Source organism: Oreochromis aureus, linkage group 3, assembly GCF_013358895.1.
Source record: "Oreochromis aureus strain Israel breed Guangdong linkage group 3, ZZ_aureus, whole genome shotgun sequence".
Lineage (NCBI taxonomy): Eukaryota > Metazoa > Chordata > Actinopteri > Cichliformes > Cichlidae > Oreochromis > Oreochromis aureus.
The window spans coordinates 32359907-32384098 of NC_052944.1; the positions used below are offsets into that span (position 1 = coordinate 32359907).

Below are 24192 nucleotides of genomic sequence, written 5' to 3' on the forward strand. Positions count from 1 at the left end.
ACTGTAACAGAGGTCAGTAATGAGCCCATCACAGTCAGCACTGTTTGGTTTTAAACATGTAAAGCTGTTAAAGGTGTGATTGCGTTCATTATTCTGGTGCATTATGAAGTTTTTCCCACAAACCACAAGGCAGAACTCTTAGTGAGGGTCAACATGTTTCTTTTTAATTGATCTGAAAAAGTTATCTTTAAATTAAGCACATTCTTAAAGTTGATCTGAAGAAATGACTTGATTGGCTGAGGGCTCTCACGTTTAATGAGTTACAGTGCACACAGTTGGTCTGTTTCCTGTGTGCACACACTGACTACTGAAAAGTTAAAAGAAAACACTGTGCAGGTTAAAATAATTCCACTGTAAATATATGAAAATCTGCACAGAGTAAAAAGTTTGTTGTTAAATTCTAAAAGTTACAGATTATTTCCAGTTTTATATAAAAATAATGCAGATTATATTTCAGTGTAATAAAGATACAATTTTGTAGCAAATGGGAAGAATCTGCTCGAGGTTTTGGATTTAAAACACATCTCTAAAAGTGTAACAGAATGAATTAAAAAACAAAAAAACAAAAAAAGAACGAAAACAAAAGGTAAGCAAAGGTCACTTTAATGTTCCTTCATAAACAAAAAATATATAAACAATAAGCAGAAGTTACTTGGCAGTGAAGGATCACAATCTACAAAGCTACCCTCTGTTCACGGATACAAATAGCTTGTTTTGTATTTACCAATAACTGCATGAACTACAGTTCTTTACTTCTGCTAATGTGCTTGCAACCTTAAGCACAAATACTTTATTTTCATTTGTTTTTCTTTTGACATTTCTCAAACCCTTTGACTAGACAGTTATTAAAATGTGTTTCCAACTTTGCATATCATACCTTGCTTTGTTTCTAAATCCTAAAACTTCCGTATTTTCCAGGTTTACATAAAATGTGTGTCAGTGTCATGATGAGGTGATGCTTTGCAAAATATGAGAAGAATCTGCTGATTTGAAAGAGAACTTCAAGGCAAATAAAATGATCAAAACATCAAAAAGTAAGCAAAGATCACTTTACCGTGTGATTTCAATAACATGACCAGGGGTCTCAAGCTTTAATGAGGAGTGAGCCACTGCTGGCACTGTCATCTCATTGGAGGGCCACTTTAGTGTTCAAGTAGTACAAAACAAACAAACAAGAAAGCCCACAAACATTTCCATAAATAGTGTTTTGTTTGTTTTTTAAAGTTGAAATATTGTATAAGAAGACAAAACTACAAACATGAATGCAAGTTGTTTTTTCCTCACTCTTAACTAACTGAAGCCTTTCATTGAACTACCAAATAAACAAATTGGTCCTCTCTTTCTGGCAGACACGTGGCTGCACTTCTGCTATTATTTTGTTCGTACTTAATAAAATTGCAGACATAAGTGTACACATTAGTTTTTGATTCTTTCACTGAACTAACACAGACAAACCTCAACATGTTTCTATTCTCTGCTCATATTGCCTTCATATGAAATCATTTTTTGGTTTTAAAGAACTTATTTTAACATCGCACTCGACAACAAAAAAAGTCCTCAACAAAAAAAACTTCAAGGGCCAAATTGCATTATATTTCTTCACATCAAGTAGAGGCGACGTGGGCCGCAAGTGGCCCCCGGGCTGCAAGTTTGTAGCTACCACAGTGACTCTGTCACACATCAGTCATGAGAAGAATCTAGTTCCTGTAGAAAGAGAAGAAAGTTATTTTTATATGTAAAGTGTAGAAATGAGTGCACTGATTGAATTTGCTATTTTCTGACATTTGTACACATATGGGTGAGAAGTCCAGACGCTTTTCTTTCCAAGCTCCTTAGACTACGATGACCTGGATGACTGAGAACCTTCACAGACAGTTGTTCACATTAAACTTAGTAACTCAGTGTGAATGCTGTACAAGGCAAAAATACTTCAACTATATTTTGTTTATTGATTGCATATTTGTAATTATTTTATTAATGATCAATGATGTGAAATATAACGATTTATTAATAAAGGTGATCAATGACAGTGCAGTGACATATTTTAGCTCCGTGGCTGGCGCTCTTTGTTTTCTTTTTCTGTAATTTAGTTTTGTTGATTTATACCCACTGTGGGTGTACAGTGAAAATTTCACACCAATGCACAAGAGTGAACTTCTTAATTTACAACAACAGTAACATGTGGTATTAGTTTGTGTCAAAGAAACCTTTACACATTTGCTTTGTAATGAGCACTAACAAATACTTCATAGGAAAAGGAATATTTGTTATGATTGGTTGTTCTAGTTCACATGATCATGAACTCAAACTTCAGTTGTTTGTCTCCTCCGTAATAAAACAGCTACACTACAACACAGGAAGGTCATGTGATCAGACCCAGTAAGACCACTTCACATTTAACAGATACAAATGCTGTTTTATATAGATTTTAATATACATTTAAAAAAATATTACTCAAAAATATTACTCAAGATTCTTTTATAATTTAACAAATATCTAGTTCTATATTTTATATATATTCTTAATATAATTTAAGAATCTTGAGATCATTTTGACAGCTTGAAGCAGTCTTAGCCTTTGTCCTCTGACCATTTTTTCTCAGTTCATGTGATTTCATTATATTTTTATATCATGATAGTATAATAACATATCATATTATTCACATCTCCTCACCATCGTAGCAGATGAACCACATTTTATGGTCACATGAAACATCTGCCAGCTTATCTCTTTTCCTACGAATATCAACCTTTGTTGGTACATGCAAAAACAGATTATTTATAAACAAACACAATGTAGGGTGTGTTTATTTCAATTAATTGACTTATTTGTTTTTAACCAGGTTAAAACTGTCATTAATTAAAATACACAGAAATATTGAAAATGTTAAAATCCATCAAAATGTAAAATAATAATAGCTATGTTTAGAAAATTCTTGAAATTCCTTTTAAAAGGAGTACAATGAGTTTAAAAGAGCATTTGAATTATATATGATTAATTTTTACAAGGTTCCTGTTTTATTGTGAAGAGCTGATGATTGCAAGAGGAAATCAATGTGGTTGTGAAGTTTGTGCACGTCTGTATAAACTGGACTGTCTGCTCGACAGTCTTTGTTGATGTGCACATTTTACAAACTGTCTGTAAGAAACTCGGGACATGTCTGAGTGAAGTAAATCGAGCAGCTGCTCACTTTTGTTTTAGTGTGAAGAGCCTGCGATAGCTTTCAGATGTCCGCTGATCTCTCTGCATTCCTTCAGCTCGTATAATCTAGTCCTATTTCATACTGTGGCATAATGTTTCAGATAATTCTCCAATAACTTCATTTGTTTGTCGCAGCTGCAGATGATAACTGGCGACACATACAAAAATGTAAACAAAACTACACAAAAATGAACTCCTAGCCTGTAGAAAACATGTCCCCCACCCTCTGGAAACATGTGACTACAGAGCCTATAGAAACGGCAACAAGCGACATGTAAAATGAGTCAAAGTTTGACGTCCACAATGACCACATGGAGGTCTACAGATGATAACACTAATGTTGCAATGCACAAGATATTTAGTAGAGTCAAAAAAAGTTCTCCCCCATTTTTTTCTTTTTTTTTTGGGAAAGAATAAAGTTACTACTAGTACCAGCACACAAAGCACAGCAGAAAGCAGAAGTAGAGTTAGATACTCAGTGTGCCTTGATAGTCAAATTTATTAAAATGACTCAAATGTAGGAAGCAGAAACTTTATCCTGGTAATCCAACAGTCCTGAATCATTTCACCAAGCACATGATGAATTTGTCTCTCTTTCTGTCTACGCCGACATACACGGGGGAAACCAAAACGCGGGACAGACAGTTAGCGACGTGATTGGATTTACCAGCCACATGCTGAATGTCTGTCGTAAACTCCGAAATGGCTGCCAACTGGCGCTGCTGGCGTGCGCTCCATGGGTCAGAGACCTTGGACATGGCAAAGGTCAAAGGTTTGTGGTCAGCACTCTGACTCTGTCACACGTTACTCATGAGATGAATTTAGTTGCTGTAAAAAAAGAAGATAGTTGTTTTCTATATATAAAACATGAGTTTAGAAAGGAGTGCAATGAGTGAATTTGTATACATTTGAGTGAGCATGTGTTATTTCATGATAATGTTAAAATCAATTCAATACTTCACATTAAATTTGTTGTCAGTCACTGTGAATGCCGTACAAAGCAAAACACTTCAACTATATTTTGTTATATGATGGATTCATAATAAAGGTGTTCAATGACAGTCTAGTGAAATATTTTAGCTCCGTGGCCGGTGCTCTTTGTGTTCTTTTTCTGTTTTTCTATACTTCACAGTTCATTTGTTGTCCACCCACTGTGGGTGTTAAATGGAAAAGTTCACACTAACACCAGACACAAGTGTGAACTTCTTCATTTACAGAAACAGAAGGGTGTGTCAAAAAACATTTACACATTACTTATTTGCCTTGAAATGATCATTAACATATACTTTATAGAAAGGGGAAATTGGAGATGATTGGTTGTTATAGTTCACACCAGAGAAGATGCTGGTTTAAAAGAGGGAAATGTTTCTGAACTTTTATCATAGACTCAAACCTCAGTTGTTTTTCTCCTCCATACTAAAACAGCTACACTGACAACATAGGACGTTCATGTGATCAGAGCTGGTAAGACCTCTTCACACACACACACGCATAGTTTCTGCCTCTAATAATTATATACAGGTCCTTCTCAAAAAATTAGCATATTGTGATAAAGTTCATTATTTCCTGTAATGTACTGATAAACATTAGACTTTCATATATTTTAGATTCATTACACACAACTGAAGTAGTTCAAGCCTTTCATTGTTTTAATATTGATGATTTTGGCATACATAACTCATGAAAACCCAAAATTCCTATCTCAAAAATTAGCATATCTTGAAAAGGTTCTCTAAACGAGCTATTAACCTAACCATCTGAATCAACGAATTAACTCTAAACACCTGCAAAAGATTCCTGAGGCTTTTAAAACTCCCAGCCTGGTTCATTACTCAAAACCGCAATCATGGGTAAGACTGCCGACCTGACTGCTGTCCAGAAGGCCATCATTGACACCCTCAAGCAAGAGGGTAAGACACAGAAAGAAATTTCTGAATGAATAGGCTGTTCCCAGAGTGCTGTATCAAGGCACCTCAGTGGGAAGTCTGTGGAAGGAAAAAGTGTGGCAGAAAACGCTGCACAACGAGAAGAGGTGACCGGACCCTGAGGAAGATTGTGGAGAAGAACCGATTCCAGACCTTGGGGACCTGCAGAAGAAGTGGACTGAGTCTGGGTAGAAACATCCAGAGCCACCATGTACAGGCGTGTGCAGGAAATGGGCTACAGGTGCCGCATTCCCAGGTCAAGCCACTTTTGAACCAGAAACAGCGGCAGAAGCGCCTGACCTGGGCTACAGAGAAGCAGCACTGGACTGTTGCTCAGTGGTCCAAAGTACTTTTTTCGGATGAAAGCAACTTTTGCATGTCATTCGAAATCAAGGTGCCAGAGTCTGGAGGAAGACTGGGAGAGGGAAATGCCAAAATGCCTGAAGTCCAGTGTCAAGTACCCACAGTCAGTGATGGTCTGGGGTGCCATGTCAGCTGCTGTTGGTCCACTGTGTTTTATCAAGGGCAGGGTCAATGCAGCTAGCTATCAGGAGATTTTGGAGCACGTCATGCTTCCATCTGCTGAAAAGCTTTATGGAGATGAAGATTTCATTTTTCAGCATGACCTGGCACCTGCTCACAGTGCCAAAGCCACTGGTAAATGGTTTACTGACCATGGTATTACTGTGCTCAATTGGCCTGCCAACTCTCCTGACCTGAACCCCATAGAGAATCTGTGGGATATTGTGAAGAGAAAGTTGAGAGACGCAAGACCCAACACTCTGGATGAGCTTAAGGTCGCTTATCGAAGCATCCTGGGCCTCCATAACACCTCAGCAGTGCCACAGGCTGATTGCCTCCATGCCACGCCGCATGGAAGCAGTCATTTCTGCAAAAGGATTCCCGACCAAGTATTGAGTGCATAACTGAACATAATTATTTGAAGGTTGACTTTTTTTTGTATTAAAAACACTTTTCTTTTATTCGTCGGATGAAATATGCTAATTTTTTGAGACAGGAATTTTGGGTTTTCATGAGTTATGTATGCCAAAATCATCAATAGTAAAACAATGAAAGGCTTGAACTACTTCAGTTGTGTGTAATGAATCTAAAATATATGAAAGTCTAATGTTTATCAGTACATTACAGGAAATAATGAACTTTATCACAATATGCTAATTTTTTGAGAAGGACCTGTATATATGTATAAAGACAATCTTTTATAATTTATCAAGTAAACAGTCTTTTGAAAAGCTTTAATTTTCCGACATTGTAGTTAGTAAAACCACTACAATGATAATGATGACCCTGATGTGAAAAAGTAGATATTAGACATACAGTGCACTTACAGTGGATTTATTTGAATTTATTTCCACCAGTTTTGTTACATAATTCTCACAATAAGTAATAAAGAACTACTTTATACCTGAGATGGTTAAGTTTACAGTTTAAGTGTTTTAACTGGCAAGATGATCTGCTGAAGAGTGATGGGAAACACTGGAGCTTTTACAGTAGCAATAGTAGGATTTCCAATAATTTGTGTGTCAGTGCACACATGTGAACTGAAAGACTGGTGGAAGACATAAAGCTCAACACTCATGCACAGTTAGATAAAGACAGGAAATACAGAATGAAAAGAGGAAGGGAAGCAGCAAGCTTTATGCCAAATATAACCACCTTTAAATATATGTATGAAAAAGGTTATTGCTGAATCTTTAGTGCTCTATAATTAGACACTTTAGCATCTTTGTCTATAATTTGATTAATAGTCAAATAATGGCTTGTTTAAAAAAACAACAAGAAAACGTCAAAGTTGATTAATACAGTGCTTTGTAGTGTTAGACATGTATTACATTGCTTCTGAATGTGTGAATAAATGTACTCACAATGTTTTTTTCATACACACTAGATAAAATGAACGCTGTCCTTCTGACTATCGTGTGCACTCTCGCACTTCTGCATGGATGGAATGCAATGGTTTACAATCCAAACCGAAACTCCAACTCAAGGAACAAGTACAACAATCGCCCATGTCAGAGGACCTGGAACAATAATGGATTCAACAGATTTGTTCAGAAGCACATCCTTCAGCAAAACTTCAACAGAAATTCAAAGGAGGCATGGCAAATGTGAGTTAAAGGCCTATAGATAGGTAGATCCATAGAATGCTGTCTTTTCCTTAACAGTGCAATTGGCAAAACACAGTGGGATCCAGTACACAAGTACGCTTTCAACAAACCATATGCTTACATTCTTCTTGGCATAGATTCAACAAGGTGCTGGAAACTTTCCTCTGAGATTTTGATCCATGTAAACATGACAGCATCACAGTAGATGCACATTTATAATGCAAATCTCCCATTTCACCAAAATCCCAAAGGCAGTCTGTTGGATTGAGATGTGGTGATTATGGAGGACATTCAAGCCCACTGAACTCAGTCTTAGTTCAAAAATCTAGTTTGAGCAGTCTGACTAGTCTCCTCTGAGCTCTGACATAAACAAGGCATTTCTGCACAATGACCTGCCACTCACTGGTTATTTTCTCTCTTTCAGACCATTCTCTATAAACCATAGAGATGTTTGTATGAGAAACACCTGTAGCACCTTTTTAAAAATACTTGAACCAGTTACTCTGGCAACCACAACATTACCACATTTTGAGTCACTTAAATCACCTTTCTTCACCGTTTTGATGCTTGTTTTGAACTTCAGGGCGTCATCTTGACCATATTACATATTTAAATTCACTTAGTTGCTGCTATGTGACTGACTGATTATATTTGTTTTGAACAGGTGTACTCAACAAAATAGCCAGTAAGAGCTGTTTAGCATTTACTAAAAATAAATATATGTTGTAAGTGTTATGGGTTTTTTTGTTTGTTTTTTTAAAGAAAAAAAGGTTAATGTGTTCCTTACATTAACATAGGACACTGATATGACTCTTCAGGTACTTGGAGAATGAAAGACTCTGCAACAGACCTCTGCAGTCCTTCATCAAGAAGAAGGATGAGAAACGTGTGGTGAAGATCTGTAATGGTTCCGGCAGGCGTGTTCGTGATAACTTATGCATCAGTACCTCAACCTTTAAGATATATGATGTTGAAGTGAACACCAGCAGCTGTAGAGTTACAAGAATTACGAAAAACACAATAAAAGTGATAGTGGCTTGTGACAAAGTTGGAAACCAGTGTCGTCCTGTTCACTTTGAAAAATATGTGTTCCAGAGGCCAACAGATGAACGCTGTCATGGTTAGCTAATTATTATTTTTTTTGCTTGGATAAACAATCTCCTTATGTGTTTTTGCTCTTTGCTACATTAAATATTATTATTTGTTATATGTTCTTTGCTTATCTCATTAAATCCTGGTCCTATATCATTCAGTGAGAAAATCAAAAGTATGACTATATTCCACATATAAAAGGAACAGTTAAATTTCTTATGAATGCACTTTCAGCTAGAGTTTATTTGCAGCTATACAAAGAGAGAAATGGATGAAAACTCATCATGATACCATCATAAATAAGACAATGTATTTTATAAACATGGTTTTCATTTTAAGCTTCGTTGTGATCCTCTCTGTTTTTATTTGTCAGTCTTTTCCATACTGTCCCGCAAATATTTTAAACCTATTTAATTTTTATATTTTATATGCTAACATTAAAACTAAATCTCTTTGGAAGTTAACATAGGTTTTGGTTTCTATTTTATGGCACCTAAACAACTTGCTCTGTTATGTCATTTTGTTATGAAAAATCTAAACAGTTTGAGTGAGTTGTGGGTTTTTGTTGACATATTTTGAGTTTTGTGGTTACTATTGAGAAATTGAGAAGAAGTAACATTCAGGGTGGTATCACCGATACTGATCCGATACCGATACTTTGTACAAAAACTTAATATGTTATTGTATTTTAGCTTCATCAAATTATAGCTTCATACTGATTACATGATATCAGACTACTTATTCTTATTGTTTAATTATGAAGAATTAAATAGAAATAAAAAACCTGAAGCTGTGTGTTAATTGATGCTATTTGAACACATATATCTTGTCATTTAACATATATATACTTTGCTGTGCCACACTTGGAATTTTGGTATGGATCCAATACCAAGTAAATACAGGGCCAGTATTGTGAAAGATGAATTCTCAATTTGCAAATTCTGAACACATTTTAATCACCACTATATCACTTTGATTGTTACTTTCCACAATAATTACTTAACACAACAAAACACACCTTTGAGCTTTTCATGTTTTCTAAAATTGGGTGTTTGGAGACCATAGTGCATGTTTGAGGTTTATTTTTTCCAAAGAAATAATTAACACAGTTCAGCAGGCTACATACTGAACTTGAATGATAAAAGCAAGTATCGACCCAGTCGTGCTAGTATTGATCTGATACCAATACTAGTGTTGGTATCAATACTACTGATATTTGTATCAATCTGCCCACCTCAGTTACCAGCCTGTTTTTCAATTTATTGGATTGTAGTTGCTTTCTTTCAGGATTTCTGCACTTTTGCAACGTTGGCTTCAAACATAAATAAGAGGTCAAGTTTATATTTATGTGTTCTAGTCAGGCAAGAGTGCTCTTACAGGTGGTGGATAGGAAAATATATTAAAACACCACCTGTGCATGGGAGCACAGGCTTGTAAAAGACCTTATAGAAAATAGTTTTATATGCACAAAAATGTATGAATCATAGACAGAAATCACACATATATTCGGGTATTGTACTTGCAGTCTTAACCATAGTCGCTGATCATTTATTTTATTGTCAATTTTCTCAATCCCTGTGTCTAGACAGTAACTAGCTTTAGTTTTCAGAAAATTGATATTAATTTTTAAAGAAAAATGAAATATATCCTTAAAGTTCCACTAAGCTATTGTTACTCCCCTCACCTTTCTAATATTCTATCTGTAAAACTCAAAGCGTGAAACTGTTCTTGAAGAGGAATTATTAAAGAATGAAATCTTATAACTAACTGTCATGTACACACAATACTTAGTGTTTACTAGTATTACTGCTTCTTCTGCCCTATCTCATGGGAAGAAAAAATGTTGTTGTTGTTGCTTTTTGTTTCCTGTAAAGACAAGCATTGAATGCTGAGTGAGTTTGCCTGGTTTCCTGTGTGAGGCACTGCCTAGATGGTTTAAAAATATTCTGTAAAAATATTCAAAGTCGGTACGGTTTTTAATCGTCATTGAAATATGTGTTGCTTCTCTGTGAGACAGTTGCCAGATACCTCACTGTAAAATCTAATATTGTGTTTAATTCAAAATGTTAAGTACACTGAACCCAGTTTTTATCAACTTGTTATTAGAACTCAGTTTATGTAAGTTACCAATACTTTTCATTCAAAAAGCTGATCAACTCAGTTTATTTTTGTCTTAACTTATAAAAAGTAAGTAAGCCAGAAGTTTTGCTTCTCAGTGCAGAAGGATAAAACGATATGGTTTGAAAATGCCACGTCACTACCGTCCTCCTCCCTCGCACAGATCAGCCCGCATGTTCATGGTGCCCACATTTTTTTCTGGAATATGATGAGCAAACCTGGAGAAGCTTCAGTTCAAGAGATTGTTGTCATTGCACTGAATGTTTACGTGATACCGCACACCAAAGCCTTGAAATTTCTGATAATGGGGAAAAAAGTGAGGGATGGTGGAAAGATGTTGAAAGATCCTGATTCTCTGCAAAGGTTTAATATGTTTGGAAGTATCCTGGGGCTCAACAGGCTGTCCTCTGGCAGGGCAAGTTCTCGTGTCCTTTTACGATGTGACGTCTCAGTCTCACATCTACTCATTTACTGAGTGTTCGTTTGGTGGTGAGATCCTCCCGTACTTCAGTCCACATCTGAAACAAAATGAGAAAAACAGCAATCCTTTGATTATCTCTGCTGTGCAAAAGTAGCAGTAATCACATGCACTGAATGTGGTAAGCAATATGTATGATTGGGTGTGCAGTAACAGTTTGCTTACCTGCTCATTGGGTATTTCATCGGTCAAATTTCAACATTTTTTACTATAACATGCCTTAATGAAGATCCGCTGACTGAGGCATCAATTTTAAAGTTTTATCTTTTATGTGCTATTTTTCTAGATTTTAACATTTGAAAAGTCAAAAATAGGTCACACATACAGCAGTGGAAATGTATACATTTTACAGATATGAACAATGAAATAACAGAAAATTACTAACAGGAAAAAAAAACAAGGCTGGGAACTAGGATGTCTGGGCGTGTTGAAACACCTGCAAAAGACAGAAATGACAAAATATATTGTAAATATCAACGTGTTAAAACACTTTAGACACTATTCCTGTTATTTCTTTAAGAAAAAAATATTAGGACATATTATAATAACAATTTTGGGGAGCATTAAAATCTTGCACCTAGATGAAAGTAACTTTAAGAAGTAATTTGACATTAATCCCTCGGATGCAACAGGGAACTTGACTTTGTGGTGCATGGACTGGTGTATGTATGGATCAGAATCAGAATACTTTATTAATCCTTAAGAAAATAATTTAAGTGCATGTATTTGCTTTTCTACTCACTCTCAGCAGATTGCCTCTTATACTTCAAGGCTTGGGGGATAAGGAGGTAATTTAGGACTCAGGATCTATGACACACAGTTTAAGTGGAGCCATGGATCAAACCACCAACCTTGCCATTAGCAGATGGTCTGCTCTACCCACTAAGCCACACAGGACTTTAAAATATTAAGTTAACTTTGTGCGAATAGCCTTAAATTACATGTCTTGACTGCTGTCCTAAGAGTTGCAAGACTGGAATACTTGAACTCTCTGTGTATCTGTGACATTTTTTGTCTGCTGATTCTTGTCTGCTGTGTACACAGGAGTGTGGTAGTCCCCTCCACCTCTGTGCAGACACACACACACACACACACACACACACACAGAGACACTTCAACACTCCCTTCCCACGGCTCTGACTATAAATGCTGTTTGTTATAATTGTATACCAAAGGATGGATTACGAGTTCTGCTTGTTTGTTGTGTTTTGCTCATTCTCCATCACTTACTGTATCAACAAAATGTTTACTTCTCTTTGTAGCTCTGTTTTACAGATCCTTTTTCTTCTGTTCAACCGTTTGTTTCACTTTGTACTTTTGCTACTCAGGCTTCTTAAATTGTGCTCTTCAGCAGTCAATATATGCCATTTAATAATGTGTGTAATATATTTATGACATCAAATGGATAGAAATGAATAAAACTGTCATTTAGGAACGTGTTTTTTGTGCATTTTTTGTCATGATGTTACCACAAATAAGTTTGATTAGTAGATATTTTTAAATCTGTAGATAGATTTTAAAATATAAATAGAAGATATAATATCAACTATTATCATTAATAATAATAATGATATATAAATTACTTCCAGACTGTCATATCTTATTTGTCCACTAGATGCCATTAGTGAGTTTTACCTTAATCCTGATGAACACATTCTCCATCCATTGTTGTTTTCTGCTATCTAGAAGAGAGTTCTGGATAATGAATGGAAAATTAAAGTAAATATTTCATGTCCACACACAAATCAGAGAAAATATCCACTCCACTTTGGAATACTCTCATGATCGTCACTTTCAATCAATCAGTTTATTTATAAGCACATTTAAAAACAACACAGGTTGACCAAAGTGCTGTACATAGTAAAAAGTAAAACAAATACACACCAAAAGAATAAAACAAGACTCAGTCACAATTAAAAGCGAGGGAGTAAAGATGTGTTTCTCAATGAGATTTACAAATGTCGAGTTTTGTAGAGGTCTTAATTTGAAGAAGCAGACTATTCAAGTTTAGGCGCAGCAATCGCAAAGTCCCGGTTTCCTCTGGGTTTTAGTTTGCTGCTAGGAACAATCAGAAGCAACTTATCAGCTGACCTAAGAGTTCTATTTGACTATTTTTAGTTACAAGATCAGAGAGGTATTTTGGATCTAATCCATTTAGAGACTTAAAAACAAGCAATACAATCTTAAAATCAATTCTATTACGTACTGGAAGCCAATGTGAACGAGCCAAGACTGGGGAAATATCATCTCGTTCACAAGTGCCTGTCTAGAGTTGGGCAGCAGCATTCTGAACAAGCTGAAGAAGAGAGCAGAGTCGGACTGGTATCAAAATAAAGATTATTACACTAATCAAGCCCAGATGAAATAAATAGATAAATTACTTTCTTGAAGTCAGCAAATGACAACATGTTCTTAATTTTTGCAAGGGCCCTGAGCTGGAAGAAGCTGGCTTTTACAACAGGATTTATTTGTTTGTCAAATGAAAAACTGCCATCAAAGAACACTCCCAGATTTTTTGCAATGGGAGTTCTGGACTTTTCCAGAGGGCCCTACTTCAGCCAAAGTACACAGAGAAACAGGCTCAAAGTGATCAAACACAGCTGAGGAATACGAGGGAACAGAAGGATCATAAGCTTCGTCCCCTGGTGAGCTCATCACTGGACCCACTTCAGTTTGCCTACCAACCTGGCATTGGAGTGGATGATGCTTCCTCCCGAAGTTCTCTGATGAATCCTCAATAGTCGGCCTCATCGGTGAGAGAACTGACCCAAGACTTTGTGGACTGGTGGCAGTAGAACTACCTCCAGATCAACACTGGAAAAACCAAGGAGCTGGTGGTAGACTTCCACAGGCACAAACATCCTCCACTGCAAGCACTGAACATCCAAGGTATGGACATTGAGGCTGTGGACAGCTACAGGTACCTTGGTGTTTATCTTAAAAATAAACTGGACTGGACTCACAATTCAGATGCTCTCTACAGAAGAGGGCAGAGCAGGCTGTACCTGCTGCGGAGACTCAGGTCTTTTGGAGTGAAGGGCTCACTGCTGAAGACCTTCTATGACTCTGTGGTGGCCTCAGCCATGTTTTAACGTGTGGTCTGCTGGGGTGGCAGCAACTTGGCTTGGTTACAGGAAGAGACTGAACAGGCTGATCCAGAGGGCCAGCTCTGTTCTAGGATGTCCTCTGGATCCTGTGGAGGTGGTGAGTGACAGGAGAATGGTGGCTAAGCTGTCATCTCCCATCCCATGCAGGAGACTCTGACAGCACTGACCAGCTCCTTCAGTAGCAGGCTGCGGCACCCACGGTGTGGGACAGAGAAACGCTGCAGGTATTTCCTTCCCACTGTTGCCAGTACAAAGACGTTGCAGATGACCAAACACACACATGTACACATGTGCAATAACACAGTGTATTTTTTTTTCTGACAAAGTAGCATTTTATTTTATTGCTTATAGCACGTGTGACAGCCAGTGGGCTGGCCTTGTTTTCTTGTTGACTGTCTCTTTCAGATATGTGTTAGGTGGAGCTGACCCAATTATGGGTACAGCACAACTGAGAAGGCCAGTCCCAGTTATAAAGCTGCCTTGACTGAACCTCTGTCTCTCTTTTTCTCTTCATCTGGGGCTCATTTTGCTCCTTTTGTTATGTTCAGTTATGGCTGTTGTATCATTTAACCTGTGTTTGAATTTCTTTACTTTATTTCATTAAAATATCTTACAGACTGTGTGTCACATCCTTTGAGCCGGGTTGTGACATATGTTATTCTTTTTCATCTTATTCTATTCCAGTGTTTTTCTTAATTTTTGCTACTGTAACTTTGCACTGTCCACTTTCAGCTGTGACACAACACATTTCTCACATGTGGGACTAATAAAGGTTTATCTTATCTTTAACAAGAAACTGTAAAAAGCTTTCACAGGTGGCTGGAGACACTGGTAAGTGTGGGGTAGGTGAAGGTTTGGTAACAGAATTAATGGTGTTTAATAAGACACGGGACCTATAACAGTTATTTATTAAATCCAGCTTCGCAGACAGAGTTACACCTATGCCGGTTTTTGAGAGCAGGGCTCAATGATGTAAATTAGGCTGTATATGTGTAGCATTTCATTTCCCCTTTAAACCAAGAAGAAAACAACAAAACAAAACTGAGCTCCAAGGAACACAAATAACCTCATAAAACAATAAATCGAAAACAGAGTCTGACCTTCCTAGATTACCCAAAGAGTGAGAGTAAGATAATATATGACATATTTTATGTAGACCAGATTTGCTGAATTCTGTAGTGTTGCAAAAAAGCAGATTAACCTTGCCTTTGACATAATAAATTTATTTTAGTGATTTAAAGTTCCTAAAAATCACTTAAAGCCTTGTCATAGCTTTCGTGCTCTGCAGGGTATTTCTGCCATTCAAATAAACATTACTTTTACAGCCTACCTAACAATGTTCAAGGTCTTAAACTGTCCACCAATCAAGCTTCTGTGTCAGGAAGTAGAAAAGCAACTTCCTCATTGTGCTTTGCAGAGTCCAACTGGTACAAACAGATAAGAGATATAAAGATGCAGACAAGAGAACTGCTTATTATTAAACAACATCAAAACAGCCAATTTGATCATATTAATCAGAGAGTCTGCAGAGTGAGTGGTGCTGAAACAGCTTCGAAAATGAATTTTAACATTTTACGGTCTATTTTCTTGTTTTGTGGCTTGACTTTGGCCCACAGTGGTGTTAATACCACTGAAATGAATCCATACCATCCTGACATGTGTAACCTCCTGAAAGATTTTGGGGCCATGACAGAAAAAGTGAAATCTATGGAAACAAAACTGAAGGAAACTGAAATCCGCCTAAAGGAGACAGTAACCAGGCTGAAAGACAGCGAAAACCAAATTTTGGAGCTGCAAAGCAAAGGTAAAACAAGTGAGATTTAATTGATTAAACTGTTAAGCATTTTTTTCATTGTGGCTGAATAGTCATAATTAATTTGACTCAAAGTAAACAATCTTCAAAAAAATTAGTTTAGGAAGGAAGATGGAAGGTGCTGATGCTCTTATTTTATGTTTTCAAACCTGACAATAGAGCAACTACTCCCTGAAATTCAGTGCTGTAAAATAAAAAGTCTTGAGCAACGCCTTGTTTCTAGTTTTACAAACATTGTGTATCGGGAAATCGTGTACTGAGTAAAAAACTAAGAGTTTATGTCTCTCTAACAACCTGGAAATTTGGTAGGACCACCCAAAATTTTCATATAAGAACGCAAAATTAATTACACTGTTTGTCTGATTAAAGTGCTGTATACTAAGATGAAAAAGCTTAAAACAATTATGACATTTTGAAGACCAGATAACATCCATGTTATCTAAAAGCTCATTAATAATACAATAGTCATTTTCCAAATTAAAAGCTAAATGTCACATTTATCTGCTGAGACATGTTGACAAAATATGAAGACATAAAGAAATCTGATACACCTGATCGTCTGTGTATCCTTACAGATAAGTCATAATGTCTCAGCAGCTCAAGAGCTTCAAAGTCAGTGTGGAACCTACATTTACAACAATTTTATGTTTATGATTTGATTTTCACAGAAAGAACCAAGATAATATTCAGTGCAACAGCAGGAAGAGGCGATGCACACATCGGACCCTTCAACACAGACATAATTATAGACTATAAGAAAGTAATTACAAACTTTGGCAATGCCTACAGTCCAGTCACAGGTAAGATTTACAGTCTCCTGTATGCTCATTTGTTTTATTCACTAAGTAAAAGAGATATAAGTGCAAGATGAAAACATGTTTGCAGTTCAGTTTTGGAAAATTCTATTTATTGTTATTGTAAAATTAAATGTACTAAACTCAGTTATTAAAAATTTCAAAAGCAATTTACAAATCTGACATTTACATGTAGTTAAATGATGAGAAGTAATGATCAAATTTGAATTTCCATTACTTTTTCCTTTTCTTTTTGATGTGACCAACACTCTTTTATTCTTCAGGTGTCTTTACAGCACCTGTTGCAGGTGTTTATTACTTTACCATCTTCTATCACGGTGGAAGAAGCTATTCACATTATCTGCGTATTTTCAAGAATAATGAGATGACGGTCATAACATCTGATCATAAGACAGAAAGCGATGGAGCTGATAACGGAGGAAACGCTGTGTTCCTGCAGCTGCAGCAAGGAGACCAAGTGTATGTGAGCATGGCTGCAAACACATATGTTTGGGGAGCCGACCACACAACTTTTAGTGGTTTTTTGGTCACGCAAACGTAAGAAAAAGTAAATGTATGTCTGCTTAGGATGACAGGCCAGAGCTCCTTTTAATACGATGCTTGACACAAATCAAACCAATTTCTGTAACATTCAAATGTGCTTAATAATTTTGTGCTTTAATTTTATTATCACTCTTGAATTTGAAATAATTTTAAGATGCATGTTTATGTCAATTTAATTGATTTGAGTTTCATTACATTGCCTATTGTTAACTGCATTTCGATAGCTTTTAAAAAAAAATCTTTAGTAAGATGCTTTGAGTAGTTTCTGTATTAAAGTTTATTGCTTTATAAACAACGTTGTTTTGCTTTTTTTTTTCTGCTTGATCCTGAATATAAAAATGTGAGATCAATGAATAAAATTGAAGTAAATAATTTACGTACCATAATGTAAGACTTTTGAAACTTACAGGGACTGCTCTCACTCCTACTTCACAATTATGTGTTGATGATGTATACTAAATAATTGTTGGGGTGCAAATAAATGGGAGTAACTTAGGAGTGAGGAGGATAAACAAACTGGGGCATTTAAGCTGCGTTCATCAACAAACTGATGCCTGAAAAGATGCCACGTTTCTCAAAAACAGCCATGTATTGGCACCTATGTGGAGGTCCCTTTGTTTTGAGCCTGTCAACATTATATAACTTTGAATTATAAGCACAAAATGAATTAGTGAACATAGAACAGAAATGCAAGAAAAATAGAGGATCTTTCATGTTATGACCTGTGTAGGGGCCAGGGTTATAAAATTAAAGGAGATTTACTTCCCAAGACCCAAGCAGCCACAAGAACAACTTCTTAGCAAGAGATACACGTTATCTATGCCAGATATGCTAAAAAAAAAAAAAAACACACCATTGCAAAAACAGCTTTTACCTGCTTACATAATAAACAAATTTATTATTGTCATCAAGTTCCAGCCTTTTCATAGCTTTCATGCTTTGCAGGGTATTTCTGCCATTCAAATAAACGTTATTTTTATTTTTAACAATTTTTGGACTCACCTTTTTTTAATGCACTTTTAAAAGCTTTAAAATGTCAACAAAACAAAATACAGTTAAAAGTCGAAAAACTGATGCCCTCCAAATCAGCTCAGCAGGCCAGGTCTTGTGGTCCAATTCTGCTCCCCAGGCCTTATGTTTGACATGCCTGATACACATTATTGTTACACTACGCACCAGTAGCTAGAAATGTTGCAATTTTCAAAATGAATCATTACCTAATCCCTGTCACTGGCTATCGCAATTGCATACATAAAGTTTTTTGTTAACTACTGTAAAGATCCCAGTTAGATCTCTACAGAAGTTCAAGGGGTCAGTGTCTCTGATCCTAGGGGTATTACAGAAATGGATTAAAGCTAGTACTTGGGGGATTTACCCAGCACTCATTACCTCTGTCTGAATGCCTACCACAAAGTCTGCTAGAATATGCCCCCCACTAGCAACCCCGAATAAGGTACAATCAACAGCCACATTCATTAATGCTCCCCATAATGATCTATGGCACTTGGAAATTTGTTGGGATTTATCTTTTGTGGCTTGAAAAATAGCTTACAGGGATCTATTAAATGTGAAAGGCTAGAATAACCAATAAGAACCTTACAAAAATAAAATGTTGATACCCAAGTTTTACATTTACATTTCAAAAGAATCCAAAAAAAGGAATGCCCAAAAAATTACCTCTAGTTGCTGATAGGATCCTTTCTTAAGCAATTTAGTAAGGACAAAGCAAACATCTCAATCAGTTAACAATGTTCACATAATCAAATCATTTCAAAAATTTGAAGAAAAATAATGGTTTTGATTAGGTTTCAGTGAGCGAGAACACTCCAGCTGCAGATTAAATCTCCCTTTAGCCATGCAGGATAAAATGCTGCATAAAATACTTTTTGAGGAGGTAGAACCCCGTGCAAAATTCTCAAAACTTGCTCTAAGGCTGTGTCCAAAATCAGGGGAAGGATGCATCAAATGCCATATTTGGAGGCAATGATGTCACAGCGACGCAACGAAGGATGTCCAAATTCGAAGAGTCCTCCAGATGTGGCGACAAATGCATCCTTATTTTCCCAAATTTCAAGGATGGGTCGGGTGTATCCTTCATGTCCTACCATATCCCAGGATTCATTGCGGGCCATACAAGGAGATTTTTTTTCTGATGATAATGGTGGTCGAAGTGGGAGAGGAAAACAGTTTCAAATGTAAGTAAATGAAAATCTGGTTGTACAAAAGTGAATTTTTTTATAGCGGTTGTATTGTTAAGCTTTGGGCATCTGCATAGACATGTTTTCTTTTTATTTGAAATAATCGTAAACTAGCTTGTATGGCTCCCGTGGTCTTTCAGGTATCGTCGCTAGATACAGCTAATTTTGATTTTGCAAATTAACCTTTTTTGTGGTATGTTGTGTAGGAAAAAAAAAAAAGATGAACAAAGGGCGAGCACAGCCACAACACACAGCATTGTGAGAGTTTGATGGTACGACACAACAACAAACAGGGGAAGACTGAGGACTAAAACACACAGGCAAGATAACGAGAGGAAGGAGAACAATGGGAAACACAACTGGGACAAATCAGACACAAGAGAGAGAAGGGAAGCAAAACTAGATACACTGACGGTGGACAAGGAGTATCAAAATAAAACAAGAAGTATGAGACATAATCAGACTTGCCACAGAGACGTGGAACATGACAGGCTCAGAACGAACCACACAACACAGGGGAGGCACAGAAACAGAACATGGAGCACAGAGACAAGAATAACTAACAGTGACATGAAAACATGACTAACTGGGAAGACTCAGGAGATGAACAAACACAGAGACTCAAGGCTGAGCTAACACAAGTAAGATCACTGAGAACTAAAGAAACCCAAAAACATGAACAAACAATAATCAAAGAACATAATTACAAACACAAATACTGTGTCACAGGCCCAGAACCGTGACAATCTTAAACAGAAATACGGTGTCTTCCTTTCAGATTACAATTTTTTGTCTACAAGGTTTAAACATTGGAATTGTTTTGTTGTAATTATAATTTTCTTATTTCACTTTATTGATTGTTGATTATATTTTGATTACATTTATGATTTGATTACAGCAGAAATAACTATCAGCAAAAATGTATACATAGAACTTTATCACTCTGTGCTACATTACACCTACAAAGGCTGGATTTTAGCCCTTTTAATTCATTTGTGGTTGGAGTTGAGCTGAGGGATTTCAGTCTTCTTGACAGACTGTTACTTCAAAAGGCTGGTGTAACCTGCAAGGGATATTAAAAATAAACTAATTAACACTCAGATTTTTCCCTTTATTGCTTCGCAAAGAATTAAGAATGAAATGTCCACAATTTAGAATTAATAGCAGGAAGTTTTATTAAGTTTTATTAAGTTAACAATCACAAAATAATAATCAATTTTGTAATTGATTATTACACACAATAATAATTGGGTTTAATTTGTTGTATTTATCTGTCACACCTTAATGGCCGGTCCGTGAAAATATTGTTGGACATAAACTGGTCCGTGGCACAAAAAAGGTTGGGTACCACTGATCTAATTAACCTACTCTGAGTTAATGCTGATTTTGTTCTTCTCTTTCGAAAGGGTTTGGTTGGAGAAGAGACGGCCTCATCCAGTGCTTTAGATGTGCTCTGTGTTACTGGAAACACACCAACACAGCACTGGTAATGATGATCAAACATAGAGTCCAAATTGCAAGCCCACAATTTGGATTTATTTGAGATTTTAAGATTTCATTTTAGCACAAACCCTTTTAACCCAGTTATACAGAACACCCACTAAACATTACACGTCGGCTAAATGTGCAGATCATGGCTATATTTGGTCCGTCACTCCATGACAAATTCTGGAAATCTATACGACGTCCAAACTAGTTCCACAATTTAGACGTCCAACCATGACCCAACCTGGACGTCAACATGACGTTCAACATTAGAACTGTGGACTGGGTAACTTTTTGGATGTCTATGTCAGGTGCAGGAAATTTACATAATTAATAAATGCAATATGTTTTTTAACAAATTGTCAGGGTCCTGAGTCTGTCTACTCGGTTTCGTTTTGATCATTATTATCCGATGTTTCTGGTTAACTCTTGTTTTCTTGTTCTTAGGTTTTGGTTTTAGGTTTATAGTTAAAGCTCCCTCTGTGCTATGTCTAGTCTGCGTCTCTGTGCCTGCCTTCATCCCACATCTTTGGGACCAGAGCAGGTTGTCATAGTGTTTGGCCTGTGTTTGTGCATGCATGTCGTACTTCCTGTTTTACGTTGAAGGTCTGCGTCTTGTGTCAGTTTGGCATCTTCCGTGTCTCATCATGTGTAACTGTCATCAGCTGTGTCTCCCAGCTGTTTCCTCTTTGTCCTGTGCACCTTTTTGTATTTACTGCCTGTGCTTGCCCTGTTCGTTGTTGCATCGTCCCTCATTGCTGTGTGCGTTACCCCGTGTTCTCCCTGTGTGGGTAGTGCTTCCCAGTTTAGTTTAGTTTAGTACCGTTTCATCTGTGCCAGCAAATAAAGCTGCATTTTGAGTTCAACCACATGTGTAGTAAGTCCTGCATTTCGGGTCCAATCTCCTGCCTGCCACACAGCGATACATGACACAAATAACATAATTGTTGTTATGAACATGATACATAGGAATACAGATTCTTTTTAAACAAAAACAATGTATTGTGTAATCCGGTCTTTAAATGACGACATGATGAATCCTGCTTCCAGGCCAAAACTACCCTGGATTTAATTAGGCTGTTGTGTTCTTAACATGTTTTAATGCTTTGTATGTGGTTCTATGTATTGTCAAAAAGCCCCTAAAAACAGTCAGAGATCACTGTCGCCTTCTCTGGGTTTTTATTACCACTATTCATTTTAAAGCTCAGTTTTTAAAACCTTGCGCAACTACAGCCCAGCCCATGCAGCAGTATATTAATGACCAACCTCGGATTGTGGATGAATTATCTCAGTTGTTCTCCCGACTGAAGTTTGGTTCATTTACAGCATCCTGCCATGCGATTACATTTGTCTCTAACCATCGAGAATTCTCACGGCAACTTTTATCGAGTGGAAAGAAGTCAGCATTCATCCTCCACCTTCTCTGTTTATATTATCCTAACATAGCTGTGTCGCTAGCGATCATGTAGCACAGCGTTATATATCAGCTAGTCAAACTAAAGTAACCCTACAAGCGTCACTGCTGTTTACTTTCCTGTATTTATTTATGTCGGAATGGATAGCAGAGCTGTACGTTTTAATTTGTTTGAGAAATCTCTCAGAGTAGAGATTAGATGGAAACTAGCGAGCTAACTCCTTGTTAACTTCTAACTCCATTAAGTTTAATAAATTCCATTTTCAAGGATGCCTGGATGTTAAACTTAATTGTTACACCTGGTAAAGCAGCAACACTGATCATTTTATTACAGATGAAAGAATTTAGACAGTTTTCAACTCGATCCCGCAGTGCTCGTTTGACTTAAAGACCTGCAGCGGAGTTTGGGCCCAGACACGGCTAGTGACATCAGACTTAAAGACCGGATAGCCTCTTGATTTGTTCAGCACATGTGGGAGTTGTTTTTGTTATTTGACATTTTCCTGTTTTTCTTTAACTGTATTTTTTAAGACATTTTCACTCCTCACACTACATTTCTCTGTTAACATATTAATCAAACTTATATTTTGATTCATTTTTTGATTAAGAATAAAGAATAAAGTTACTACCAGCAACAGCACACAAAGAACAGACTGATTTAGTCTCTATAAATCACACATAAGACTGGATGTTGAGCTTTTCACTTCATTTCTGGCCGGAGTCGAGCCAAGAGCTCTCAGCCTTCATGACACTGCCTGATGGTCACGTGTTAAAGTCTGTATGCCTACACACAAACATACTGAGCGTGATATTTGTTTTGAATTTGCTTATGAGGAAAAACAGAATTAGAGTTAGATACTCAGTCTAATGTGCCTCGATACATGTACATGATAAATGTAGGAGGCAGTGACTTTATCCAGCTAATCCAAGAGTCCGGCATCACTTCAGCAAGCACAAGATGAATCTTGTAAAGCCTCTGCCCATTGAATCTATTTGGATTAGGGAACTGTGAGAACTACAGGTTTTTATAGACTGGGATACAGTGTGGTCTAATCTAAGTTTGACTTCCAGGAACCTGGCACATCAACTAATTTGTTTCAAAACCATCCACAGAACATACATTACACCCTATAAGAAATTCCAGATGAAACTATAGGCTACGTATCACCGTCACATATGCAACAATTCATCACCAGGCACGTTCTTACATATGTTTTGGGACTGTCCAGTTATATCTGACTTTCGGTCCTTTGTGAACACTGTGTTATCTGAGGTACAGGGAGTTTTTTATGTCCCCAGTCCTGGTCTTTGTCTCCTTAATGATACCTCTGGCATCTCCTTAAAACAAATACAATGCAAAATTTTGTTTGCTGGATTCACATCTGCAAAGAAGACAATTACAAAGCATTGGTTCAGTCCTGACATTTCTATGGAATCATTGTGGATAAGGAGTTTGCAAAGAAAAGCGTCTGGACTTCTTTAAGTTGCTTGAAGTTGATTAAAAAAAAGCACAATATGAATCTGTCTGTCAAAGCAAATCTGAAAACATCTATGAGTCAATCTGCTGGCTCAACTAATTTAGTGATTTGTTTCTGAAAGCTGAAATATTTCATCAAACTCCAATATCACATCCTAACGATGCTTTTTTTGGGTTAAACATTATGACAAAAACAAATCATTGCCCTATTCATTGGCCGTAACATGAGTGTGTGGGTCGGTGTGTTGAGAGACAGCTGAAGGTGGTCAGATGGGAGTGATTTCTCTTTCACATACTGGGATATGGAGTTATTGAATGATGAACAAAGCAACAAGACATGTGCCATGACTCTGGCACATTCATCCGAGCTCCATTTTCCTGATCTGTGTAACAAAGA

At 36.8% G+C, this 24192-nt stretch overlaps 1 protein-coding gene and 1 long non-coding RNA gene across 2 annotated transcripts; both read left to right on the plus strand.

Moving 5' to 3' along the window:
* Positions 1 to 4521: 4521 nt before the first annotated feature.
* LOC120439202 lies at positions 4522 to 9155 on the plus strand. Its single transcript, XR_005612454.1, has 3 exons — positions 4522 to 4665; positions 7036 to 7255; positions 8074 to 9155. It is a non-coding gene; the product is annotated as an uncharacterized LOC120439202 (long non-coding RNA).
* Positions 9156 to 15685: 6530 nt separating this feature from the next.
* Positions 15686 to 17219, plus strand: LOC116318127 (complement C1q-like protein 3). Its single transcript, XM_039600175.1, has 3 exons — positions 15686 to 15854; positions 16532 to 16663; positions 16942 to 17219. The coding sequence occupies exons 1-3, from the start codon at positions 15686 to 15688 to the stop codon at positions 17217 to 17219; spliced, it is 579 nt and encodes a 192-aa protein (XP_039456109.1).
* Positions 17220 to 24192: the final 6973 nt, after the last annotated feature.

Coding starts and splice junctions, on each gene's coding strand:
- LOC116318127 (XM_039600175.1), top strand. CDS start 15,686: ATGAATCCATACCATCCTGACATGTGTAACCTCCTGAAAGATTTTGGG. Junction 15,855..16,531: donor TTTGGAGCTGCAAAGCAAAG/GTAAAACAAGTG, acceptor TGATTTTCACAG/AAAGAACCAAGATAATATTC. Junction 16,664..16,941: donor TGCCTACAGTCCAGTCACAG/GTAAGATTTACA, acceptor TTTATTCTTCAG/GTGTCTTTACAGCACCTGTT.